This window comes from Pelophylax lessonae, assembly GCF_965119305.1.
Source record: "Pelophylax lessonae genome assembly, chromosome: 9".
Classification (NCBI taxonomy): Eukaryota; Metazoa; Chordata; class Amphibia; order Anura; family Ranidae; genus Pelophylax; species Pelophylax lessonae.
In genome coordinates this window covers 48402979-48428323 of record NC_138776.1, presented here as the reverse complement: position 1 = coordinate 48428323, position 25345 = coordinate 48402979, and the positions used below count along the sequence as shown (strand labels likewise).

At 45.5% G+C, this 25345-nt stretch overlaps 1 protein-coding gene across 1 annotated transcript in view; it reads left to right on the top strand.

Annotated features, from left to right (window-relative positions):
- LOC309564206 (guanylate cyclase 2G-like) overlaps positions 1-25345 on the top strand; it is a gene marked incomplete at both ends in the record, with an annotated part of 133633 nt that overhangs the window by 15838 nt on the left and 92450 nt on the right. Inside the window, 2 exons of the mRNA XM_082268833.1 lie at positions 10314-10438; positions 19778-19945. Coding sequence (XP_082124959.1) covers positions 10314-10438; positions 19778-19945 — 293 coding nt within the window. The remainder of the gene's footprint in view (positions 1-10313; positions 10439-19777; positions 19946-25345) is intronic.

Here is a 25345-nt window from a genome sequence, read left to right as displayed (position 1 = left end):
ATCTATCCATAAAGAGTGGTCATCTGTCCTCCAATACACCAAGTAGATCACTAGATAGTGGGTAGTCAGATCTAATGAACAATCAAGCCTCCGTTCATAAACACTACAGGTGGTCATCAATCCTTACACTCAGGAATCATGGAGAAGGGAAGATGCTCCCATAGTGCATTAAAAGATATCACATTTATTTTAAAAATAATCGATTGCACTTACAAAAAACAAGACATAAGCAGGCATACAAAAGATGGTAAATAAAACAACTATGTACCTGCGCTGCTTGTGCATAAATTTGTGTTTATGCACAAGCAGCGCAGGTACATAGTTGTTTTATTGTTTGAAAGGTATTACCTTTTATACCTGCGGCAGCTTATTATTTTGGGTAGTTATTTATTAATTTATTCATCTAATCATTTACTAACACCAAGTGATCCTAAGCGCAAACCCCTCACATTTCTAATACAAAAGATGGTGCTGTTGCGGCGTTCCTGCGGGCTTCGCTTCTCTAGCCCGGCTTCTGGGAGGGATAACGGCAAACCTCTAACCAGAGTCGGGAAGCGTGATGTTGTCACCGCCGTAGACCACGCCCTACATGTTTCGTCCTACGTGACGTCGTATGGGAGTTGGTCTTGGCCCAGTTATCACTGCCAGAAGCCGGGCTGGTGGAGCTAAGCCCGCAGGAACGTCGCAACAGCACCATCTTTTGTATGCCTGCTTATGTCTTGTTTTTTGTAAGTGCAATCAATCTTTTTTAAAATAAATGTGATATCTTTTAATGCACTATGGGAGCATCTGCTCTTCTCCATGATTCATGAGTGTAAGGATTGATGACCACCTGTAGTGTTTATGAATGGAGGCTCGATTGTTCATTTGATCTGACTACTCACTATCTAGTGATCTACTTGGTGTATTGGAGGACAGATGACCACTCTTTATGGATAGATGTTTTGCCTGGTTTGACCACCCTATAATCTAGTGGTCCATTTGATCTGGTAAGGAGATTCCCTTATCACATAGGGTGTAAAGCTTCTTTCCTGTTTTTTTTTAGTCACCCGCTCTTACTATCCGTTTGTGGTACTCTTGGAACTGGTGGTGTCATCTACCCCTTCTCTTCTTGATCTGATCACTTTTATGGACGTTATATGAACTTGATTATTTATTATCCTTATTTATTATCATTATTATTATGATCACTTTTATAATCATGCCAAATTCATGTTTTTATCTATTGTCATTAGCGCTGCACTACTTGTTTATTGAACTTTTTTTATCATCCTTCATACCCTATAATTAACCAGTTTATGTCCAAGGATGGAAAGTAAAGTGCAGGAAGGAAGGGGGTTGGGGGAGTACATGGGGAAGAACAACCCAGGTGGCAGAGGAGGGGGGGGGGGGCAGGAAGGTAGGAGGGGAACGAGGAAGGAAGGGAAAGCAAGGGTGAGAGAAGGGGACGGGGAGGAATACAGTGTGGCCCCGTTGCATATCCAGGACCCCGAGGGCATCCATTCAGACATTGGAGTTTAACCATGTGCGTCTATCCATCTAGATTAAATTTTATCAAATTTCCTCAGGTACTGTCTGCTCTCATATGTGATTCTATACAGAGTTAGGGCTGAGTTGACTGTTTTCTGCCTGGAACTGTGAGTAGAGGGGGATCTTCAGATTTCCATCTCAAAAGAACTTCTCGTCTGGCATAAAACAGGGTAAAGTGAGACAGAGCTTGGTGTATATAAAATCTCCCTCCATGTCCTCCAAATGGCTCAGCAGAAGGACAAGAGGGTCTAGAGGTACTTTAATATCACATAGGTTGCTCAAGGTGGTAACTACTGCTTCCCAGTATGGACGAAGTTCAGGGCAAGACCAGACCATATGCCAAAAGGTTCCAGTCTCTTGATTACATCTGGTACATTTGGGATCTAGCTGGGGGTATATGTGGGATAGCTCCTGTGGAGTGAAGTATGCCCTATGGAGAAACTTGAGTTGTATGAATCTGTCATTTGCTGCTATCATAGAAGGAACAAAGGAGGAGACACAGTGCTCCCACTCCTCCTCACTGAGAGCAGGAATATCTGCCTTCCACTTGTCAAATGAGTGATATAAATAGAGGAAAGATAAAAGTTTTTTTATCACACTGGAGGTGAGAAGACGCTCCACAGAGTCTGATTCAAGAACAATAGGCTCCGGGAAGTGAGCCCCGATGGCATGCCGCAATTGTCAGTATCTAAATTTAAAGGATTTAGGGACCGAATACAGTCACCTGAACTCCTGAAAGGACATAAGTCTACCATCTTTCATCACATATTTTAGCATGGTGATCCCCCTTCTTGCCTGGGTTGAGGGGTCTGGGACATTATTTAAGTGAGGAAGCAAAGGATTGCCCCACAGAGGGGTGTGCAGGGATACATGAGAGGGCTTCCTATATATTGCCCTGGCACACTGCCAAACCCGTATAGTTGTTTTCATAGGGGTTGTCACTGCTGGGTGAGCTCTATGTCCCCAGAACCTGAAGTTGCTCAACGCAGCATAGGATCCCAATATCGCCGCCTCCAGAGCCACGGCAGGATTCTGTCTGGGCTGGGAGAACCACCATTGTACAGTAATTAGGACAGCTGCCCAGTAGTAAGTTGGAAGTTTGGTAGCGCCAAGCCGCCGCCAGACAGCGGAAATTACAATATATGCTACTCTCGGAGGCCTCCCAGCCCAAAGAAAAGACACCACCACTCCTTCCAATCGCCCAAAGAAGGTTTTAGGGACACAGGATGGGGTATTCCAAAAGAAATATAAAAACTTGGGTAAGTATATAATTTTCAATAGATTAACTCTTCCCACCCGTGTCGATGGAAGGGAGCGCCAGGCCACACATCTACGGGTAAGCTGCTGTAGTATGGGATTTACATTCTTCTCCAAATAATTACCTGCACCGCTGCTCACCCTAATTCCCAGATAGACAAATTTGTCTACCTACTGGAGAGGAGTGTGAGTATCGACCTGAGGGACAGAAGGATGTAGCGGAAACAGCACTGATTTGTCCCAATTAATAGGAATGTTAGAGTATTGGCCAAACTGATCAAACACAGCCAATGCGGAGCGAAGAGATGTAGAAGCACCCACCAAGTAGAACAGGGTGTCATCTGCGTAGAGAGACATTTTTAACTCAATGGGTCCCATCCTAATACCCCTCACCCCAGGGTCTGCCCTCAGTAGGATAGCAAGGGGTTCCAGAGCCAGAGCAAAAAAGCCCAGGGAAAGAGGACAGCCCTGATGAGTCCCATGTCCCAGGAAAAAGCAGGCCGATAGGTTGTTATTAGTTCAGACTTGCGCTGTCGGACTGGCATAAAGCATTTGTAGTCCGGATAGAAACCGGGGAACAAAGCCAAATCTGGACAGGACTGCCCAAAGGTAACCCCACTCAATGGAGTCGAAAGCCTTCTCCGTGCCGAGTAAGGCTACCACTCTCGTGAAGTTGGCATGGCTATATGAGTGTGGAATCTTCTAATGTTAATGTCTGTCCCTCACCCTGATATAAACCCCATCTGATCGGGGTGGATCACAGCAGTTATAATCGTGTTCAGCCTAACGGCAAGAACCTTGGAGAGCAACTTTGCGTCTACATTCAGGAGGGAAATGGGGCGGTAGGAGGAGCATAAGGAAGAGACCTTCTCCAATTTGGGGATCACCACTATTGCCGCCTCCCCCATATAGCTTGGAAGTGATCCCCCCTCCATCAACCCAGCAGCATCAAATGAAGCCTCTGGGTCAAGACATCTTCATATGTTTTGTAAAATTCTATTGGGATGCCATCGAGCCCAGGGGTTTTATCACAGTGGAGCGTCTTTAGGGCCTTCAGTATTTGGTGCATCCAATTTGTCGTGGTATACTGAGGTGAGAACCGGGATGTCGATGGTCTCAAGATAGGAGGTCAACTCATCAGTCCCATATGTCGCCCAAGAGCTATAGAGAGTTTGATAGAACAAAACAAAGCATTGATTTTTCCCGTCAGAGGCAGAAAAAAGAGTGCCGTCTGGACCAAGGATATGAGGTACAGTAGTCCCCCCCCATCCATTCCCTAGAAAGCTAGCAATCTCCCCTTCCTCTCCTCCCAAAGATACCTTGAGCTTGATAGAGTTAGTAGCTTCTTTTGTGTGAGGGATGTACAGAGGCGAAGCAAACACACACTGTTTAATTAACATTTGACCTATTTCTCTACAGTGCCTTGAAAAAGTTTTCATACGCCTTAAAATTTTCCACATTTTGTTATGTTATAACCAAAAACGTAAATTTATTTTATTGGGATCTTATGTGATAGACAAACACAAAGTGGCACATAATTGTGAAGTGGAAGGAAGATAAATGGTTTTCCAAATTTGTGAAAAGTGTGGCGTGCATTTGTATTTAGTCCCCTCTGAGTCAATACTTTGCAGAGCCACCTTTCGCTGCAATTACAGCTACAACTCTTTTTGGGGATGTCTCTACCAGCTTTGCACATCTAGAGAGTGAAATTTGTGCCCATTATTCTTTGCAAAATAGCTCAAGCTTTGTCAGATTGGACGGAGAGCGTCTGTGAACAGCAATTTTCAAGTCTTGCCACAGATTCTCAATTGGATGTAGGTCTGGACTTTGACTTGGCCATTCTAACACATGAATATGCTTTGATCTAAATCATTCCATTGTAGCTCTGGTTTAGGGTCATTGTCCTGCTGAAACTGGTGAACCTCCGCCTCAGTCTCAATTCTTTTGCAGACTCCAATAGGTTTTCTTCTAAGATTGTCCTGTATTTGACTCTATCCATCTTCCCATCAATTCTGACCATTTTAACAATTTCCCTTGGGATTATTAAAGTATTCTGTATTTTGACCAGCTTCCCTGTCCCTGCTGAATGAAAGCGTCACCACAGCATGATGCTGCCACCACCATGTTTCATGGTGGGAACGGTGTGTTCAGGGTGATGTGCAGTGGTAGTTTTCCGCCACTCATAGCGTTTTACTTTTAGTCCAAAAAGTTAAATGTTAGTCTCATCTGACCAGAGCACCTTCTTCCACATGTTTGCTGTGTCCTCTATATGGCTTCTTGCAAACTGCAAACGGGACTTCTTATGACTTTCTTTCAACAATGGCTTTCTTCTTGCCACTCTTCCATAAAGGCCAGATTTGTGGAGTGCACGAATAATAGTTTCTCCCACCTGAGCTGTGGATCTCTGCAGCTCCTCCAGAGTTTCCATGGGCCTCTTGGCTTCTCTGATTAATGCTCTCCTTACCCGGCTTGTCAGTTTAGGTGGACGGCCATGTCTTATTAGGTTTGCAGTTGTGGCATACTCTTTCCATTTTCGGATGATGGATTGAATAGTGCTCTGTGAGATGCTCAAAGTTTGGGAATTTTTTTTACTACCTAATCCTTCTTTTAACTTCTTCACAACTTTATCCCTGACCTGTCTGGTCTGTTCCTTGGCCTTCATGATACTGTTTGTTTACTAAGGTTCTCTAACAAACCTCTGAGGGCTTCACAGAACAGCTGTATTTTTACTGAGATTAAATTACACACAGGTGTTTACGAATTAGGTAACTTCTAAAGCCAAATGGTTCCACTAGATTTTAGTTAGGGGTATTAGAGTAAAGGGGGCTAAATACAAATGCATGCCACAATTTTCAGATATTTATTTGTAAAACATTTAGAAAATCATTTATCATTACAATTATGTGCCACATTGTGCTGGTCTACCACGTTAAATCCCAATAAAATACATTTATGTGTTTGGTTGTAACATGACAAAATGCAGAACATTTCAAGAGGTATGAATACCTTTTCAAGGCACTGTATATGGATGATGGCACTGTAATTATTTCAATAAAAAAAAAAAAAAGTACCTTTTTCCTAATCGATATACAACTGTGACCTGACCCAGATCTTTCCCAGCCTGTCTACAGGGAAACATAAGCAGGAGGAGCTTCTAGACCTCTGCTGCTGCTCACATGTTAAAAAAAAAAAAAAAAAAAAAACAGCCTTTGGAATACAGAGTAAAAATAAATAATTAATATTAATAAACTGTTTTAAATTGTCATGCAATATATATATATATATATATATATATATATATATATATATATATATATATATTTGAAATTAAATCTTTATTATTTTGTGGAAATAACATGGTGTCGGCAGATTTCTGCCAGTCACAGGCAGTGTAATACCCCTCCAGCCTGTGTCTTAATATAAAAGAGGGATGTGAAGCATCCATTAATCTACATTTAAAATCAAGTCCCCATTATGTTTAGCTGATTCGTGGGCATGGAGGAGGAGGGAGGGGGTGGGCTGTCATTTACCACTGTGTATACGACCACGTGTGTGACTCTCTAGTCAAATGGGCTGCTCAGATGTGATAGGGAGGAAATGTTAAGCATAGAAACTCATAGAAACTCACTGAAAACTGAGCATGTGCAGAGTTGTCAACACTGCTGCAAAATCCCTAGAGGAATTGAGGACATGGACAGAAGGTCTCCCCCATAGAGAGCAGCAGGATCAACCAGGTTTTTTGCAGAATACAGAAAACAAACCTCATAGTGACTGAGCGAGTATGAACAACATGTAATACACCGTTTATTGATAGTTTTGTTATAATGTGGGTTCAGTGACACTTTAGGGGGAAAAAAAATTCCCGCCCATTTGTCCTAGAGGCACAACAGGTAATCTCTCCAAAGTAAGGGAAATCATGCTCCCAACTTTGTGGGAACGGTTAAAGTTGTCCAAAATGTATTGTTATGCTTAGAAGTTCCCAAGCCCAACTCCTGGAAAAAACCTACATCATAATTCCCCCCTCCACCAAATGATTTGAACCAGTGCACAAAGCCAGGTCCATAAAGACAGGGATGAGCGAGTTTTGGGGCTTGACGGGCTTGAGTCCTGACCTCAACCTGATAGAACATCTTTGGGATGAAATAGAGTAGAGACTGAGAGCAACATCAGTGTCTGACCTCACAAATGGGCTTCTGGAAGAATGGTCAAACATTCCCATAGACACACTCCTAAACCTTGTGGACAGCCTTCCCAGAAGAGTTGAAGCTGTTATAGCTGCAAAGGGTGGGCCAACTCAATATTGAACCCTACGGACTAAGACTGGGATGCCATTGGTTAACGTGAGTGTAAAGGCAAGCGTCCCAATACTTTTGACAATAAAGTGTATTTTGAATATATTTTCTGCAGTTTATTAGTAAAAAAAAAACCAGCTACAGTAAAACCTTGGACTGCGAGCATAATTTGTTTCCGGAAACGTGCTTGTAATCTAAAGCACTCTTTTATTAAAGCAAATTTCCAGAAATAACTGGAACCATTTATTCATAAATCCTTCAGTGTATAGTCCATATAAAAAGATAATAGCAATGTGATAGGTTGTGTAACCATAAAATGTCCATCCACAAATGGCGCCTCCACAAGGGGATTAGAAGCAAAATCCAGCAGGAGCTACAGAGTATAAAAGAGAAGAGAGGCGCCTCTAAGTGTAGCAATATGGTTACATTTAATGAAGGTTCAACATTTACCAACTTACATGGTTGATGACTAAAACAGGCACATCTAAGCAGAGGCGTACCTAGGGTCTCCAGCGCCCCTTGGCGAGGAACTGTATCGGCGCCCCCCCAAGTAGAGAGAGTTTGACAGAGAGAGAGGGGGTTACAGAGAGAGGGGGTGACAGAGAGAAGGGATGACAGAGAGAGAGGGGGGTGAGAGAGGGAAAGAGAGAGAGAGGGCAGGTGACAGGGAGAGAGAGAGAGGGCAGGTGACAGGGAGAGAGAGAGAGAGGGCAGGTGACAGGGAGAGAGAGAGAGGGCAGGTGACAGGGAGAGAGAGAGGGGTGACATGAAGAGGGGGGGCCCGGGAAAGAGAGGGGGTGACAGGGAGAGGGGGTGACAGGGAGTGAGAGGGGTGACAGGGAGTGAGGGGGGTGACAGGGAGTGAAGGTGGGGGTGACAGGGAGTGAAGGTGGGGGTGACAGGGAGTGAGAGGGGGTGACAGGGAGTGAGGGGGGATGACAGGGAGTGAGGGGGGTGACAGGGAGGTGACAGGAGTTGACAGGGAGTGAGAGGTGGTGAGAGGGGGTGACAGGGAGTGAGAGGGGGTGACAGGGAGTGAGAGGGGGGTGACAGGGAGTGAGAAGGGGTGACAGTAGGGGAGGGGGTGACAGGGAGTGAGAGAGGGTGACAGGGAGTGAGGGAGGGGGTGACAGGGAGTGAGAGGAGGTGACAGGGAGTGAGAGGGGGTGACAGGGAGTGAGAGGGGGTGACAGGGAGTAGTGGGGGGTGACAGGGAGTAGTGGGGGGGTGGTGACAGGGAGTGGTGGGGGTGACAGGGAGTGAGGGGGTGACAGGGAGTAGTGGGGGGTCAAAGGGAGTGGGGGGTGACAGGGAGTGAGGGCGGGTGACAGGGAGTAGTGGGGGGTGACAGGGAGTGAGGGGGGTTGACAGGGAGTAGTGGGGGGTGACAGGGAGTGAGGGGGGGTTGACATGGAGTGGGGGGGCAGAGTAGTGGGGGGTGACAGGGAGTGGGGGGGGTGACAGGGAGTGAGGGGGGAGGTGACAGGGAGTGAGGGGAGGGTGACAGGGAGTGGGGGGGAGGGTGACAGGGAGTGAGGGGGGGTGACAGGGAGTGAGGGGGGTTGACAGGGAGTGAGGGGGGTGACAGGGAGTGAGGGGGGTGACAGGAAGTAGTGGGGGGTGACAGGGAGTAGTGGGGGGGTGGTGACAGGGAGTGGTGGGGGTGACAGGGAGTAGTGGGGGGTGACAGGGAGTGAGGGGGGGTGAAAGGGAGTGGGGGGGTGAAAGGGAGTGAGGGCGGGTGACAGGGAGTAGTGGGGGGTGACAGGGAGTGAGGGGGTTTGACAGGGAGTAGTGGGGGGTGACAGGGAGTGAGGGGGGGTTGACATGGAGTGAGGGGGGGTTGACATGGAGTGGGGGGGTGACAGGGAGTGGGGGGGGTGACAGGGAGTGAGGGGAGGGTGACAGGGAGTGAGGGGGTGACAGGGAGTGGGGGGGAGGGTGACAGGGAGTGAGGGGGGTGACAGGGAGTGAGGGGGGTTGACAGGGAGTGAGGGGGGTGACAGGGAGTGAGGGGGGTGACAGGAAGTAGTGGGGGGTGACAGGGAGTGAGGGGGGGTTGACAGGGATAAGGGGGGTGACAGGGAGTGAGGGGGTGACAGGGAGTGAGAGGGGTGACAGGGAGTGAGGGGGGGTTGACAGGGAGTGAGGGGGGGTTGACAGGGAGTGGGGGGGTTGACAGGGAGTGGGGGGGTGACAGGGAGTGAGGGGGGGTGACAGGGAGTGAGGGGGGTGACAGGGAGTGAGGGGGGTTGACAGGTAGTAGCGGGGGGGGGGTGACAGGGAGTGAGGGGGGGGGTTGACAGGGCTTGATACACCGCCCCCGGTCCTTGTACCATCATGGATGGTGCACTGCTCGGCAATGAAGTCTCCATGATCCTACCTCCATCACCGCATCTCGCAGACACACTCTCTCCCCCTGTGTGTGATCCTGTCACTGGGCGCGCTCCCCCTTACCTTCATTTAGCAAAGCTGCAGCATCTCGCGGGAAGCCGGGAACACGCTCCGACGCTCATTCCAGCAGCCGCGAGCAGCCAGGTGGGCGGGGACACCTTCCAGCGAGAACAAACCCAGAGCATGGGTGGAAGGCAAAGTGAAGAAAAGGAAGGGAGGGAGGGGGGACGCTGGACGCCGGACGCCCGCCGGGGGCACAGGCTGAGGAGCGGTAATTCACTGCTACAGTGCCAATGTTTTTGCGCCCCCCCCCTCGGCCTGCGCCCCTGGCAGGTGCCGTTCTGCCCAACCCCACGGTACGCCCCTGCATCTAAGTATGCAGGCATCCAGGGTAAAGCTGTCCACATAGACCATCCTTTGCACCGCCAGCTCTTACCGCTGTCAGTCTGCAGTCGTGACCGGGAAGACTGCAGTAGAGCTATCTGAAAGCGAGGCTTGAAGCGCTTGTGGAGCGCAGTGTGGAAGGGATGACGTTGATGGCGGTGAGGAGAACGGTCTACGTGGACAGCTTTACCCCGGATGCCTGCATACTTAGATGTGCCTGTTTAATTATCAACCATGTGAGTTGCTAAATGTTGAACCTTCAGTAAATAAAACCATATTGCTACACTTAGAGGCGCCTCTCTTCTTTTTTGTACTCAGTTGTGACGTGACACTACTTGTATATCAAAACATCGCTTGTTTATCAAGTCAAAATTTATTTAAAAATTGTCTTGCAAAACGCTCTCAAACCAAGTTACTCTCAATCCAAGGTTTTACTGTATTTCTTTTTTCTTCCAGTGATCATTTTAGTGACCAGCTCAGCAGATGCCAAAGTAATTTTACAGGAGGCGGAGAAACAAGGGTTAACAGATGGACGCTACGTGTTTATTATGTTGCAGCAGTTTGAAGTCAGCGGATTCCTGGTGAGTACGAAAGTAATAGAAGATAACGAAACCTACAGAGTCCTGATACACAACCTGCGGCCCAGGGGGCCACATACTGCCCTTTGGCTCCAAATATGCTGCCATAAAGGCCTCTGCACACAGCAGCCTGGGCTTTCCTTACCTAGGTTCTTTCTCATGCCAGTGAAGGAGAACAAATCTTTGGACGGAATTCCAGTTTACGCTGTAAATTGTTTCGATTGTTTCTCTCGCGCTATCTTATTTTATACTGTGCTGTCTCTTTCCTTTTATGTTTTTCTAATGGATATTGCTGAGAGAAATATCAAATGTCCCCCAAGCAGGGGCGGCCCGTCTATTGGGGGCGCCGCCCCCCCATCCATGCGTCCGGCCCCCTAATCTACATGCAGAGCACCAGACGCATGGATTCCAATGGGGTTTTTTTATTTATTTTGAAGCACGTGATTAGAGCCAGAGGCTCTAATAGGCTTCAAAAAAGGGTGGGCTCGGAGCGCAGAGCACTGCGCCCTGAGCCCACACAGATGTGTGACAATAGTGAATGAATATTCGCTATTGTCACATGGATTCTCCTCCTGGCCAATCAGGAAGCGGGTTTCCCGATTGGCCGAAAAGAGAAGCCATGCCATTGGCCGAGGAGGGAGGAGATGCAGGAGACCGATGGGGACCAATGGGGTAGCCGCTGCTGCTGACTGCTGACTGCCCTCCACATGTCTGGGGTGAGAGGGCGACCGGGGGGGGGGGGGGGGTTGGGCATGGTGTGCGGGCTGGTGTGCTCTGAGGGGGGGTATGGTGGGGTCCATCTGACGCCCCCCCCCCCGGCCCATGGAGCACCAGCCGCCACTGCTCACAAGTAATTTTAAGGGATTGTAGGGAGCGCATATGCATTTATTTGTAAAGAGACTGTAATAGCCCTGATCTCCGGCAGCAGGGCTGCTGTTATAAATCATGGTGCCCCGTACAGCTTGTTTGACATTGCCCCCCCAGAAAACATCAAAAAAATATTTTTGCAAAAAATACACTAAAATCTTATTAGCGGACACAAACACAACATAACTTACATGTAGCGCCCTCTTAGGTACCTACTAGTATAGGTGTGTGTGGTTTTTGGTTTCTCTGCTTGGCAGGGAGACAGCCAGGTAAATCTAGGAGCCGTCTGCCTAACAGAGAGCTGTGATTGTTGGATAGAACCTTCCCAGTGTGCTCTGATGCTGCTCATCCTGGCTTGATGTTTCACACTGATCCAATAATAGTACAGTGTATTGGACAGTGGGAGGAAACCATGCAGATGAGAGCAGGGGATATCTGTACAGCCCTGGCCAATGGGCATGGGAGGTGCCCCAGTGCATGCTGGGTGCTTGCACTTATATCTGAGGTGCACATGTGGCTCCTGGTATTCGGCCGGAGAGCGGAGTCCAGGTGGGGAGGGGCTGTCGCCTCTCCCCAGCACAGGCTGCCATGCGGCCTCGGGTGGTTGACCTGAGGGCCAGAAACAAAGATGCTGAAACCCAGGGATTCTTTTAAACAGTGGCGGCTGGTGTATTGAGGGCGCAGTAATGCCGCCCCCCCATTCAATGGTCCGGCCCCCTAATCTGCATGCAAGGCACCGGACGCAAGGAGCTTAATGTTTTTTTTTTTTAATCACCTGATTAGAGCCAGAGGCTCTAATAGGGTGATGCAAAGGGTGGTCCCGGGGTGCAGAGCAGTGCGCCCTGAGCCCACCCATTGTGTGACAATAGCGAATGAAAATTCCCTATTGTCACACCGATCCTCCTCCTGGCCAATCAGGTGGCCGGTCTAATACCGGCTTCCTGATTGGCCGCAAGGCAAACTCCATGCCATTGGCCGAGGAGAAGGCGGGAGCGGAAGGACTCGAAGACGCGCCGCCGAGGGACACAGTGAGGACTCGGAGAAGCCACCCGCAGGGACTGAAGAGAAGCCGCCGCCGCAGTCTCCAGGTAAGTGCACTGCATTATTGAAGGGGGCACGCACGCTGATCTCTGCATTGATGGGGGCAAGTTCTCCTTTCGAAGCCGCTGCCTGTGTGTGTGTCTCCTCTCCCGCCGGCCACCACTGCTCTGTACACATGGGTGCCCCATGGCATGGCTGGGGTTAAGAAGGGTGACCCCCTCAGCCCGGCTGTCTGATCTGCTCTCATCAAATTGATCCGGCACTCCGGGGGAAATTTAAGGTGGCGTGTGTCAGTGAGCGGAGGAGCGGCGGTGGCGGGGCTGTAACGCCCTGACATGCTGAGCCATCTGGGAGGTCTATACAGGGTGACCTATATAGGAGCCCCCCTCCTCTATGTGCAGCCTTTTTTCTTGTGCCCAAACACTGCTTATATTTATAAAAATGTAATCTAGAACTATATTGTAATATCTGTAAACATAAACATGCATTTAATTAGTGTATGTCCAAATTGTTCTTTTCTTGGTGGTGTTTTCTCTTTACTTTTGCTCATTGACTTAGTAATGCATACATAATATGATCAGTATGTAGGTTTGCCCATCATTATGTAAATCTAGGACAACACAGTAAATAAAACATTGAAATGTGCTGATAGTGAGTGTTCAGTGGATAGGTGTGTTTTTTTGATTGTTCATGGACACAGAAAGTATTCTTGCTTTGACTCCTTGGCCTTCTGGGAAGATACTGTGTTCACATGCATGCCCTTACAGCAGGGGTGGGGAACCTTTTTTCTGCCAAGGGCCATTTGGGTGTTTATAAAATCATTCGGGGGCCGTACAAAATTATCAACTTAAAAATGTGCCTGTTATATTTGGTTTAAACATTTAATTAACTCACCCCTAATGTGATGGTTGCAACTGCTTCTCTTTGGCGAGGTGTGTGATGTTAGCTGGTATTGATGATGTTGCTACTCGCAACTGGTTTTCCAGGTTTGCGTCCGTCAGTCTGGAGCGCAGTCGAATCTTTGTGGTGGTAAGTTTTGAAAAGAACTGCTGGCGGGTACCGCTGGTGGGTATAGCTGGTTGGTACTGCTGGTGGGTATAGCTGGCTGGTACTGCTGGTGGGTACTGCTGGCTCAGGCTGGTACTGCTGGATTGTACTGTGCTGAGGGTACTGCTGGCTGGTACTGCTGGCTCAGGCTGGTACTGTGCTGTAGGTACTGCTGGCTGGTACTGCTGTGAGTACTGCTGGCTCAGACTGGTACTGCTGGCTGGTACTGTGCTGTAGGTACTGCTGGCTGCTACTGCTGGTTCTGTCTGGTATTACTTGTTCTGACTGGTACTGCTGGTTCTGTCTGGTACTGCTGGTTCTGGCTGGTACTGCTGGCTCTGGCTGGTACTGCTGGCTCTGGCTGGTACTGCTGGGTGTGCTGCTGGCGCGAAATGCTGATTAGCAGCGGCGCTGGGCTGGAGGAAGAGACAATGTTTCCTGTATTGGTCACAGGCGGAGTGCATTTGATATCACTCCGCCTGTGACTCACTCAGACTGTCCGAACAGAGCCGGAACTATACAGGAAACATCGGCTCCCTTCTGACAGATCAGCTGAGAGACACAGACTCAACTGCACAGGGGGCCGTACCAAATGACTTTGAGGGCCGCATACGGTCCCCGGGCCGTAGGTTCCCCACCCCTGCCTTACAGCATTAGCACTGAGGGACAGATCACATTTCCTCTTTTTCAGCAAGCTGACATGTGCTTTCCTTTGCTTGCCTATTGAACCTGGATTGTCTAAGTGAACCTGAAAATGTTGAATTGTGTTTTCTATTATATGGAGATGATGATGATGATGGGTGTATAATACAATGATGAGGATGATGATGAAGGGTGTATTATATGAAGATGAGGATAGTGATGACGGGTGTATAATATGGAGATAATGATGATGGATGTATTATACAGTGATGAGGATGAAGATGAGGCTGATGAAGGGTGTATTATATGGAGATGATGGGTGTATTATACAATGATGAGGATGATGATGAAGGGTATATTATATGAAGATAAGGATAGTGATGACGGGTGTATAATATGGAGATAATGATGATGGATGTATTATACAGTGATGAGGATGAAGATGAGGCTGATGAAGGGTGTATTATATGGAGATGATGGGTGTATTATACAATGATGAGGATGATGATGAAGGGTATATTATATGAAGATAAGGATAGTGATGACGGGTGTATAATATGGAGATAATGATGATGGATGTATTATACAGTGATGAGGATGAAGATGAGGCTGATGAAGGGTGTATTATATGGAGATGATGGGTGTATTATACAATGATGAGGATGATGATGAAGGGTATATTATATGAAGATGAGGATAGTGATGACGGGTGTATAATATGGAGATAATGATGATGGATGTATTATACAGTGATGAGGATGAAGATGAGGCTGATGAAGGGTGTATTATATGAAGATGATGGGTGTATTATACAATGATGAGGATGATGATGAAGGGTGTATTATATGAATATGAGGATAGTGATGACGGGTGTATAATATGGAGATAATGATGATGAGTGTATTATACAGTGATGAGGATGAAGATGAGGCTGATGAAGGGTGTATTATATGGAGATGATGGGTGTATTATACAATGATGAGGATGATGATGAAGGGTGTATTATATGAAGATGAGGATAGTGATGACGGGTGTATAATATGGAGATAATGATGATGGATGTATTATACAGTGATGAGGATGAAGATGAGGCTGATGAAGGGTGTATTATATGGAGATGATGGGTGTATTATACAATGATGAGGATGATGATGAAGGGTGTATTATATGAAGATGAGGATAGTGATGACGGGTGTATAATATGGAGATAATGATGATGGATTTATTATACAGTGATGAGGATGAAGATGAGGCTGATGAAGGGTGTATTATATGGAGATGATGGGTGTATTATACAATGATGAGGATGATGAAGGGTGTATTATATGTATTATATATTTTTGCGCCCCCCCCCCCCAAAAAAAAAAACTTTGAGCACCAGCCGCCACTGCTTTTGAGAGCTGACTGAGGGAGGATGTCCATGGATCTCGTCTGGTATCACGGAGGAATGTGACCTGTGGACCGGACATTGTGACTACAGACTTCACACAGGGAAACTAGATACTGTTGCTGTTAAAGTCCCCCTCTTGGTGCTAGAAAGTCAATGTGTTGGGTGTAAGCTAAAGGGGATACTTGATAGTGTCCTGAAGATACAGAGTTCACTGAGTCTGCTGCTAAGGCAGGCAAAGGACCTATTCTTCCCATACAAGTGATGTATGGTTCAGCAGAAGATCTGCTATTCAGTTCCACTAAGTGAGGCCAAGTCAGAGTTGTCTTCACCTGTACAAAGTTGAATTTGCAGTATCCCTTTAACCACTTTACCACCGGAGGATTTTGCTGTCTTACGTCTGGGCCACTTTTTGTGATTCGGCACTGTGCGACTTTAACTGATGATTGCGCGGTCATGCGACGCCGTACCCAAACGAGATTTATGTCCTTTTTTTCCCACAAATAGAGCTTTCTTTTGGTGGTATTTGATTACCTGTGCGATTTTAACTTTTTGCGCTATAAACAAAAACATAGCGACAATTTTGAAAAAATAACAATATTTTTCACATTTTTTTATATGAAATTCCCCCAAAAAAATGTAAAAATCTAAATTTTTTTAAATTTTTGGCCAATTTGTTTTCTGCTACATATGTTTGGTAAAAAAAATCACAATAAGCGTATTTTGATTGGTTTGCGCAAAAGTTATTGCGTTTACTAACTAAGGGAAAGATTTCTGTCATTTTTGGTGTTTTTTTTTAATGGCGGCGATCTGCGATTTTTTTTGCGGGACTGCGACATTGCGGCGGACAGATCGGACCCTTGACTGACATTTTTAAAACTTTTGGGGGTACCAGTGACATTACCACAGTAATCAGTGCTATAAATATGCACTGTTACTGTAAAATTGACACTGGCAGGGAAGGGGTTCATTTTTATTGGTGATCAAGGGGTTAATGTATGCCTGGTGCTTACTGACGTGTGTGGGGGGAGGGGACTATGTGACACAGGGACAGATCGCAGGTTCAGCTATGCTGAACCCTGCAATCTGACCCTGCCTGTCACATAGGAGATCCGCCCGCTTTGTTTACACAAGCAGGCGGATCTCCACACTCGATTCCCCGACGATCGGGGAAGAGCGGCGGCGATCGCCGCCGCTCCTCCCCTGGCTCCCCTGGCCCTGGCACGTGCGCCGCCGAGAGAGGGGAATGTCTGGGGACGTAGGTCTACATCGCCAGACGTTATCGAGCCACTTTGCCGCAGTAGAGCTCTAGTGAGCAGAGCGGAAGTGGTTAATCCCTTCTCCTATTCAAGTTCTCCAAATAAAATACAAAACAAATCCCCTAGAATGGTCATTGGAGACAAAGAGCGAAAGTGTGTGTGTGTGAAAATACCCGGTATCTGGCAACAGGATAATCAGAGGGAGACCCAAGATAGTTTTAAAGGTCAGCAGCTCCTAGGGGGGCAGTGCTACATACAAAACTGCTAAATGCATCAAATTAGGAGCTGCGGCTGTGTTCGTACAGCCACTACAATCCCATAGAGTAAGGCTGGCCATACATGTTCAACTTTTGTTGTACAATTTTCTGTTAGATCTACCACAAACCACATAATTTGAGGTCAAAGCTAAACAACACTTTCACTTGTATCCAATTAGGCAGGCCTTTGTACTACGTACTTGAAGGTAAATATCAAGAAAATTGGACAGAAAATTGTAAGAAAATTGGATCATGTATGGCCAGCCAAACAGACACCTTCAGCTACATGAACAACACACTCCTTCATACAACCAGAGCACCTATGTGAATGAGCTCTTAGGACTTGTTCAATTGTAAGTTTGGGGAGAAAGGGGTGGTAAAATCCAGTAAATGAGCTACAACTTTTCCATCCCCCAATTGCTACCACCTTTAGCTCCAGAAGCAGCAGCTTATGAAGAACACATGCCGTGGTTATAATGCTTTGCTTTATGCTCCATAGCAGGAATTGTACCCCCTGTTGCAATTTCTGTAACCGATGCCCCTGTGGCTCCTCCTGCAGCAGTTGAAAGCCAGGTGGGAGGTAGAAGAAGAGAATCTGGCTGCTCTGCAGGGGGATCTGTTTCATAAATTAAAGCATAGAATGCACAGTGTTTATATTTTGAGGTTACTTTACCAGATATATAAAACACATTTACCTATGTTAAAAGGGCCGCCAACAGGGCCTCTGATAAGGCAGTACAGCTGACCCTTCTGTACCAGTAGACCCTCTAGCTCCTCATAGGGCCTCCAGAACTCTTTTGGGTTTTTTACTTTATTGTACCCGTAAAGCTGTTGTACTCAGATGGAAATCCTCCTTAGCTCCTTCGGTAAACTTTTGGTAAAATGTTAATTTAGCTTTACCACTCTAAAAGGCTTCACCACAAAGTTCCACAAAGTATGAAATATTTGGGTAGAATCCCTGTCTACGAATGAAGAATTTAAAAATTGCAGCGCTAATCATAAAGGACAAATAAATTAATTAAGTCCATAAAAGTTGCTAAAATCCACGTGGTAATGTGAAGCCACACCGACAATGTTGAATGTGAAAAAGGTTCACTAGATCCGCCACCAATAGATATGTCCAAAATACCCTTACCAGATCCAAAGATTAGAAAGGCCATATACATGAGATGTAGAAATCTGGGAAGCATTGATCTAGAAACACCGAACTATTCCACATCTATATCCTACATTTCAATTCAAGCCACTGAACCACTTTGAACTTCACTCTCATAAAAAGGAGAAAAGATGCCTCTCATAGTGTAGTGAATCAAACATGAATTTATTATAACAAAGGAGAGAGACTCACATTGTATCAGAGTGGCAGCAGCATGTGTGTGCAGTTCATTCGGCGTGGTTCCGTTTACAACCAAAAAGATGGCCGCTGTCCTCCTCAGCTGCGCATGCGTCCGGACATCCACCAATGAGAGTCCACCCAATGCGTTTCGTCACACATAATGACGTCGTCAGGGGCGTCTACGAATGCTGATTCTAATACACCTGGTTACCACTTATACCAGTGTAATTGATGTGTTCCAGGGAAAGGGAAATGGTATTCTATGTTATTGCTCTTTGTGATATAGTACTCAGCTAGGTGATTACATCTGGGAAGGTGCCTTGTTCATCATCCTCCTTTGTCCAGAATCCATGATTTCAGGTATAAACTCTGAAAAAAAAACTTGTGATTTCAATCCGTTTGTGGTCTGAGTGTACTTTTTAGTTTTGCGTTGTTTCGTTTTATTTTTTTTTTGTTTCCATGTTGGTTTGTTCTACGAGCCTGGGCATGCCTAGGCTCTGTATTGAACAAAACTTTCGAAACTTTCAATAAAAATAATTAAAAAAATAAATAAATAAAATTTCTTGAGGAAAATCTGCTGCCCGCTACCAGAAATTTGTCAATGGAAAGAAGGTTTACCTTATAACATGACAATGACCCAAAGCACACAGCAAAAATAAGAACACAGTGGTTAAAGGTGAAAAAGATGAATGTCCTTGCATGGCTTAGTCAGAGCCCAGACCTAAACCCCATTGAAAATTTGTGAAATGACTCGCAGACTGCAGTCCACAAATGGTCATGCGCATTTCCCGCATTGCGTTTTAGATGCACTGCACTTGGGATCTGCAGCGGGTGTCAGTGTTAATTTATTGACACCCCAAACGCAGTGTGTTTGCCTGCATCGGATCGCATAGTACAGTAGCACCATACAATCTGGTTGCTATGCGTTTTAAAATTTAGTGTGATTTATGGTGTGAACCGGCCCTTAGCTCTGGTTCACACTGATGCGGTGTGGGAAACGCAGCGATTCCTGTGCGTTTTCCGAACTGCATAGCAATTGCACTAAGATCATGCGATCTGCTGTGGGTGCCAAACAAAAGTTAACCACACCCCAAAAGCAGGTCGCAAAACACAGTGTGTTTGCATGAACCGGATCTCATGGGTGTAAACCAAAAAAAAAGCCATCTGCACCTTTTTCATGCGGATGCTGTGTGATATGAGCCATTCAAAATAATGGATTCAAATCACACTGCACGGAATGTGGTGCGAATCACATGTGGTGTGCAGTGTGAACCAGGGCTTAAGCGTGTTTTTTTTTTTTTGTCTGTTTTCACTCTTTTTTTGCTTTTTCCCCCCTTTTTTTTTTTTTTTTTTACCAGTCTATTTACTTTTTACCATGATTCCTTTTTTATTCTGCATCTTTCTATATAGAACTTTCATAAACGTTGTAACTTAGTAACAATGTGTCGCAAAATTAAATGTAATTTCTTTTCCTGGTCTTTAAAAATGTTCTTTTCCTTCTTTCAGGAGATGTTTTGGAAGGACAGCGAAAGCACCCAAAATAAATTTAGGGCTTATGACCCGGTGCTCATGATCGCCCTGAATTCCAGTTACAGCTACACATCCTTCATGAAGCAGGTCTATGAGAGACTGAAAGGGCCTCCGTACTACAGCGAAATCACTTCTGAGAGCCAGGTGATTTTATTGAATTCTCAGCAAACAGCTCAGCACATACCTTCCAAAGGATTTGTATTTCTTTCCATCCAGTCCTGAGTTTTACACAGCCCTGTCAGGACAGGAGACCAAAATTTTCTCTGCTGCAGTTAAGCAACTTTTAACCACTTCTGGACAGGAAGATTTTCCCCCTTAATGACCAGGCCATATTTTGCGATTCTGCACTGTTATTTTAACAGACAATTGTGCAGTGGTGCGACGCTGTACCCAAATAAAATTGATGTCTCTTTTTTCCCCACAAACAGAGCTTTCTTTTGGTGGTATTTGATCTCCTGTGCGATTTTTATTTTTTGCGCTATAAACAAAAACAGACCATCAATTCACTTTCTGCAATTTAACATTCTGAAAAAAAATGTAAAAATCTAAATTTTTCAACATTTTAGGCCAATTTGATTTCTGCTACATATTCTTGGAAAAAAAAAAATCACAATAAGCGTATTTTAATTGGTTTGCGCACAAATTATTGCGTCTACTAACTACGGGTAAGATTTATGTCATTTTTATTGTTTTTTTTTTTACTAGTAATGGCGGCGATCTGCGATTTTTAGCGGAACTGCGACATTGTGGTGGACAGATCGGACCCCTAACTGACATTTTTGACACTTTTGGGGGGACCAGTGACATTACTACAGTAATCAGTGCTAAAAGTATGCACTGTTACTGTAATAATCACACTGGTAGGGAAGGGGTTAACACTGTGGGTGATCAAGGGGTTAAATGTGAGCCTAGGGGAGTGATTATAACTGTGAGGGGGGGCGTGGCTTGTGAAATGATCATAGAGACCTGTGATCCTATATAGAAGGATCACAGGCGCTCTGTGATTATTCCATGGAGAAGAACGTCGGCTGTGTTTATAACAGCTGACCGTTCTTCTTTCACAGCGGGGAGCAATCGCGGGTGTCAGGCGGCAATCGGAGCCACCTTCCCCATGCATCGGAGTCCCCGCTGCCGAGTGGGGGCGGACGCTCGCCCCCTAGCTGCAGGCGCTGACTGACGTAGGTCTACGTTGGTTTGCGCAGGAGGGCCGCACTGCCGCAGTAAATAGGCAGCGGGCGGTCGGGAAGCAGTTACAGAGGAAATAAACCCTCCTCTGTAACTTTTACCTATAGGTAAGCCTATGATAAGGCTTACCTATAGGTACTGTAAATATCTCCTAAACATGCACCGTTTGAACCATAGAAAAATTCCCCTTAATGTGGAACTGTTTAGGCACTAATTGAATTTACCACAGTATTTTGTATAAAAGGCTCATTTTATTGTATCACAAATGAATCAAAGCATTTACAAAAGAATTACAAAAAATACATGGAATGCGCAATGGTACTTGCACCAATGTGTATAATGTACATCAGGGGTAATGAATTAAAATTCAAGGAGGTCCGGTCGCTAAAATTTTCATTTGCCCGAGGTCCGAATCTGGTCTGAGTCTGTGCTGACTCTGAACAAAATGTGCCCACCAGCGTGACCCTTAACATAAAATATGCCCATCAGCGTGCCCCTTAGTATAACATTTGCCCGTCAGCGTGACCCTTAACACAAAATAAGGGGCACGCTGATGGGCATATTTTATGTTAAGGGTCACGCCGATGGGCACATTTTATGTTAGGGGGCACCCTGATGGGCACATTTTATGATGGTGGGATCGCTGATGGGCAAAAAAAATGTGTAAATCAGCGTTGCTCTTAACATAAAATATGCCCATTAGAGTGCCCCATAACATAAAATATGCCCATCAGTGTGTACCACAGTATAAATATGCACATCAGCATGCCCCTTAACATAAAATATGCCCATCAGCATGACCCTTAACATAACATTTGCCCATCAGCGTGACCCTTAACACAATAAGGGGCACGCTGATGGGCATATTTTATGTTAAAGGGAACTCTGATGGGCATATTTATGTTAAGGGACACGCTGATGGGCACATTTTATGTTAAGGGGCACGCTAATGGGCATATTTTATGTTGAGCGCAACGCTGATTTACACGTTTTGTTTTGCACATCAGCGTGCCCCCTAACATAAAATGTGCCCATCAGCGTGACCCTTAACATAAAATGTGCCCATCCGCTTGCCCCTTATTCTATGTTAAGGGTCATGCTGATGGGCATATTTTATGTTAAGGGGCATGCTGATGTGCATATTTATGCTGTGGTACACACTGATGGGCATATTTTATGTTAAGGGGCACTCTGATGGGCATATTTTATGTTAAGAGCAACGCTGATTTACATGTTTTATTTTGCCCATCAGCGATCCCACCATCATAAAATGTGCCCATCAGGGTGCCCCCTAACATAAAATGTGCCCATCAGCGTGACCCTTAACATAAAATATGCCCATCAGCGTGCCCCTTATTTTGTGTTAAGGGTCACGCTGATGGGCAAATGTTATGCTAAGGGGCACGCTGATGGGCATATTTTATGTTAAGGGTCATGCTGGTGGGCATATTTTGTTCTGCCCATCAGAGTGCCCCTAACATAAAATGTGCCCATCAGCTTGCCCCTTATTTTATGTTAAGGGTCATGCTGATGGGCATATTTTATGTTAAGGGGCATGCTGATGTGCATATTTTTTGCTGTGGTACACACTGATGGGCATATTTTATGTTAAGGGGCACGCTGATGGGCACATTTTATGTTAAGGGTCACGCTGATGGGCAAAACAAAACGTGTAAATCAGCGTTGCGCTCAACATAAAATATGCCCATTAGCGTGCCCCTTAACATAAAATGTGCCCATCAGCGTGTCCCTTAACATAAAATATGCCCATCAGAGTGCCCCTTAACATAAAATATGCCCATCAGCGTGTCCATTAACATAAAATATGCCCATCAGAGTGCCCCTTAGCATAAAATAAGGGGCACGCTGATGGGCACATTTTATGTCAAGGGAGCAATCTGATGGGCATATTTTGTTTCTTTTATGGGGCACTCTAATGAGCACAACAACACATGCCAGTCTGCACACTTCAGGGTTTTTTTTTTTTTAAATTGCATTATTCTCCTCTAAAAATGTGCTCCACATACCTGGAGCCAGCTGAGTCAAAAGCCGCGAACAGGGGGGCGGGGCATGCACATAGCGTCCGCTGTGAGGGAGCCGCAGTCAGGAGCAGAGGGCGGGGCGCGCGAGTGACGTCACGCCCCTACTCGCAGCCCGACAGGACACCGCGATGTCCATTAGTCAGTTGCAGGGGGCGGGGCGCGCGCGGGACGTCACTCCCCTACTCGCGGCTCGCGGCCCGACAGGACAACGGCTGCTAGTGAGCCGCAAGCGGTCCGGGCAGAAGCATCGCGCGGGCCGCCAATGGACCGCGGGCCGCCATTTAGTGACCGCTGATGTACATGGATCAACAGCTAAGTCACTGACGCGTTTCAAAGCCCAGGCAGCTTCTTCCTTAGGGGTGTAATATGTGTCAATACTCTATAAAATGCAAATATATATGTCAGTAGGACATACATGCCACAATGTATATTACAATCAAAAAAATCATAACTTGGTACAGGAGAACCTACATATATTAAACTGATGACGGATTCCAAGTTTCCATGTATAATGTTAAAAACAATGTCTCAGGATCTCCGCCATCCGTGCCTAGACATATATATCTATGTGACTTTTATAGGTATGAAGTGTTGGTGGTGGGAGTTTTATATACAGTCACAACAATCTTTGACCACTGAGGCCGAACAGACATGCCCTGTAATGCAAACACATATTTGCCATTAAATGAACGAAAAGAAACGTTCATAAACTAGAAAAAGGATAACTTAGTGGAACAGCCTACCTGCAGCGGGATATAGTATGGGGATGCTGTTTACCGTGTACCCCAAAGTGTTGGAGGTGCTACCTTCAACAAGGCTGCCTAAATGCATAGACAAAAATTAAAAATCAACACACACACACACATATATATCTCTATCAATCTATCTATCTATCTATCTATCTATCTATCTATCTATCTATCTATCTATCTATCTATCTATCTATCTATCTATCTATCTATCTATCTATCTATCTATCTATCTATCTATCTATCTATCTATCTAAATATATATATATATATATATATAAATGTGCGAGCCCACCCACACATAAAAATATATGCACCCATACAACAAAGCAATCCCTGATCCAGGACTGATAAACCCGACAGTGCTTGCATATATTGTAACTGGTAATAGTATATTACACCTGAGAGGGGACATGATAGCAATTTACAAATACCTCAATTGTGATCTCAGTATAGAAAAAAAGCTATTCAGTCGCAAGGATTGCATGAGGACACGAGGACATACAATGCGATTAGAGGAGAAGCGTTTTAACCTCAGGCAATGTAGGGGGGTTCTTTACCGTTAGGGCTACAAGACTGTGGAATTCTCTACCACAAGAGGTGGTTACTGCAGGAAGTATGGCTACTTTCAAAAGACTCTTGGACGTACATCTCAATGATCAGAACATTAAGGGGTATGAGAGATGATTAGGGCCACACACACCTACACAGGTTGAACTGGATGGACTGTTGTCTTTAGTCAACCTCCATTACTATGTAACTATATAGACTTGATCAAACTTAGGTGCAAGTGAGTGTCTGTTTAAGCTTGCTCGTGCCCCTGTTAGGTAAAGTCTACCCTTGCAGTGACCCCCCACCCCCGCACTACATAGATTTGATTCTTACAAACACATTGCAATGGTCATGGGCCTTTAAATGAGACAGGTCACTTAATAAAGTACAACTTCATTAAAAGTAGTAATAATTACACATTCCATGACTTACACAAGTATATTCAATCAATTTCCAAATATAACACAGATATGTTACAAAAGAGCTGACATAGGAAAAATTTATATTGTAGTAAACCAAATTCATATTATAATGATATAGAGGCATATAAATGTACATGACTGACCTATTATATAGCATTGAGGATATAGGATTGAGTCCCAAAGATGCCAAGATATTTTATGTGCTATATCAGGGTTTCCCAACCTTTCTTCAGTCAAGGCACCCTTTTAAATTATGCACCCCATTCTCGAGACACCCCATTCTAAAATGTTTAAAACAAAACTAATATTCTTACATTTGCAGTACACACGTCGGACATCCAACATTAGAGGTGATTTATTTTTAAAAAGCAAATGCATCTTTGCATACTGGTACTGACTAGTATTTAGTGTTTCTCTTCTCTCAGTTTCTCTCCCTCACTTAGCTAACTTGACCAGAGTGCTGAAAAAGAGGAGCAGAGGAAGGGCAAACTAGAGTGTCCTCAGGCATCTGATGCCCACCTTATCAACCTATGATGTCATTGGTTCTTAGACACTGGCATCTGCCCTACACAGTGCCCAAGGCTCTAGTGTTGC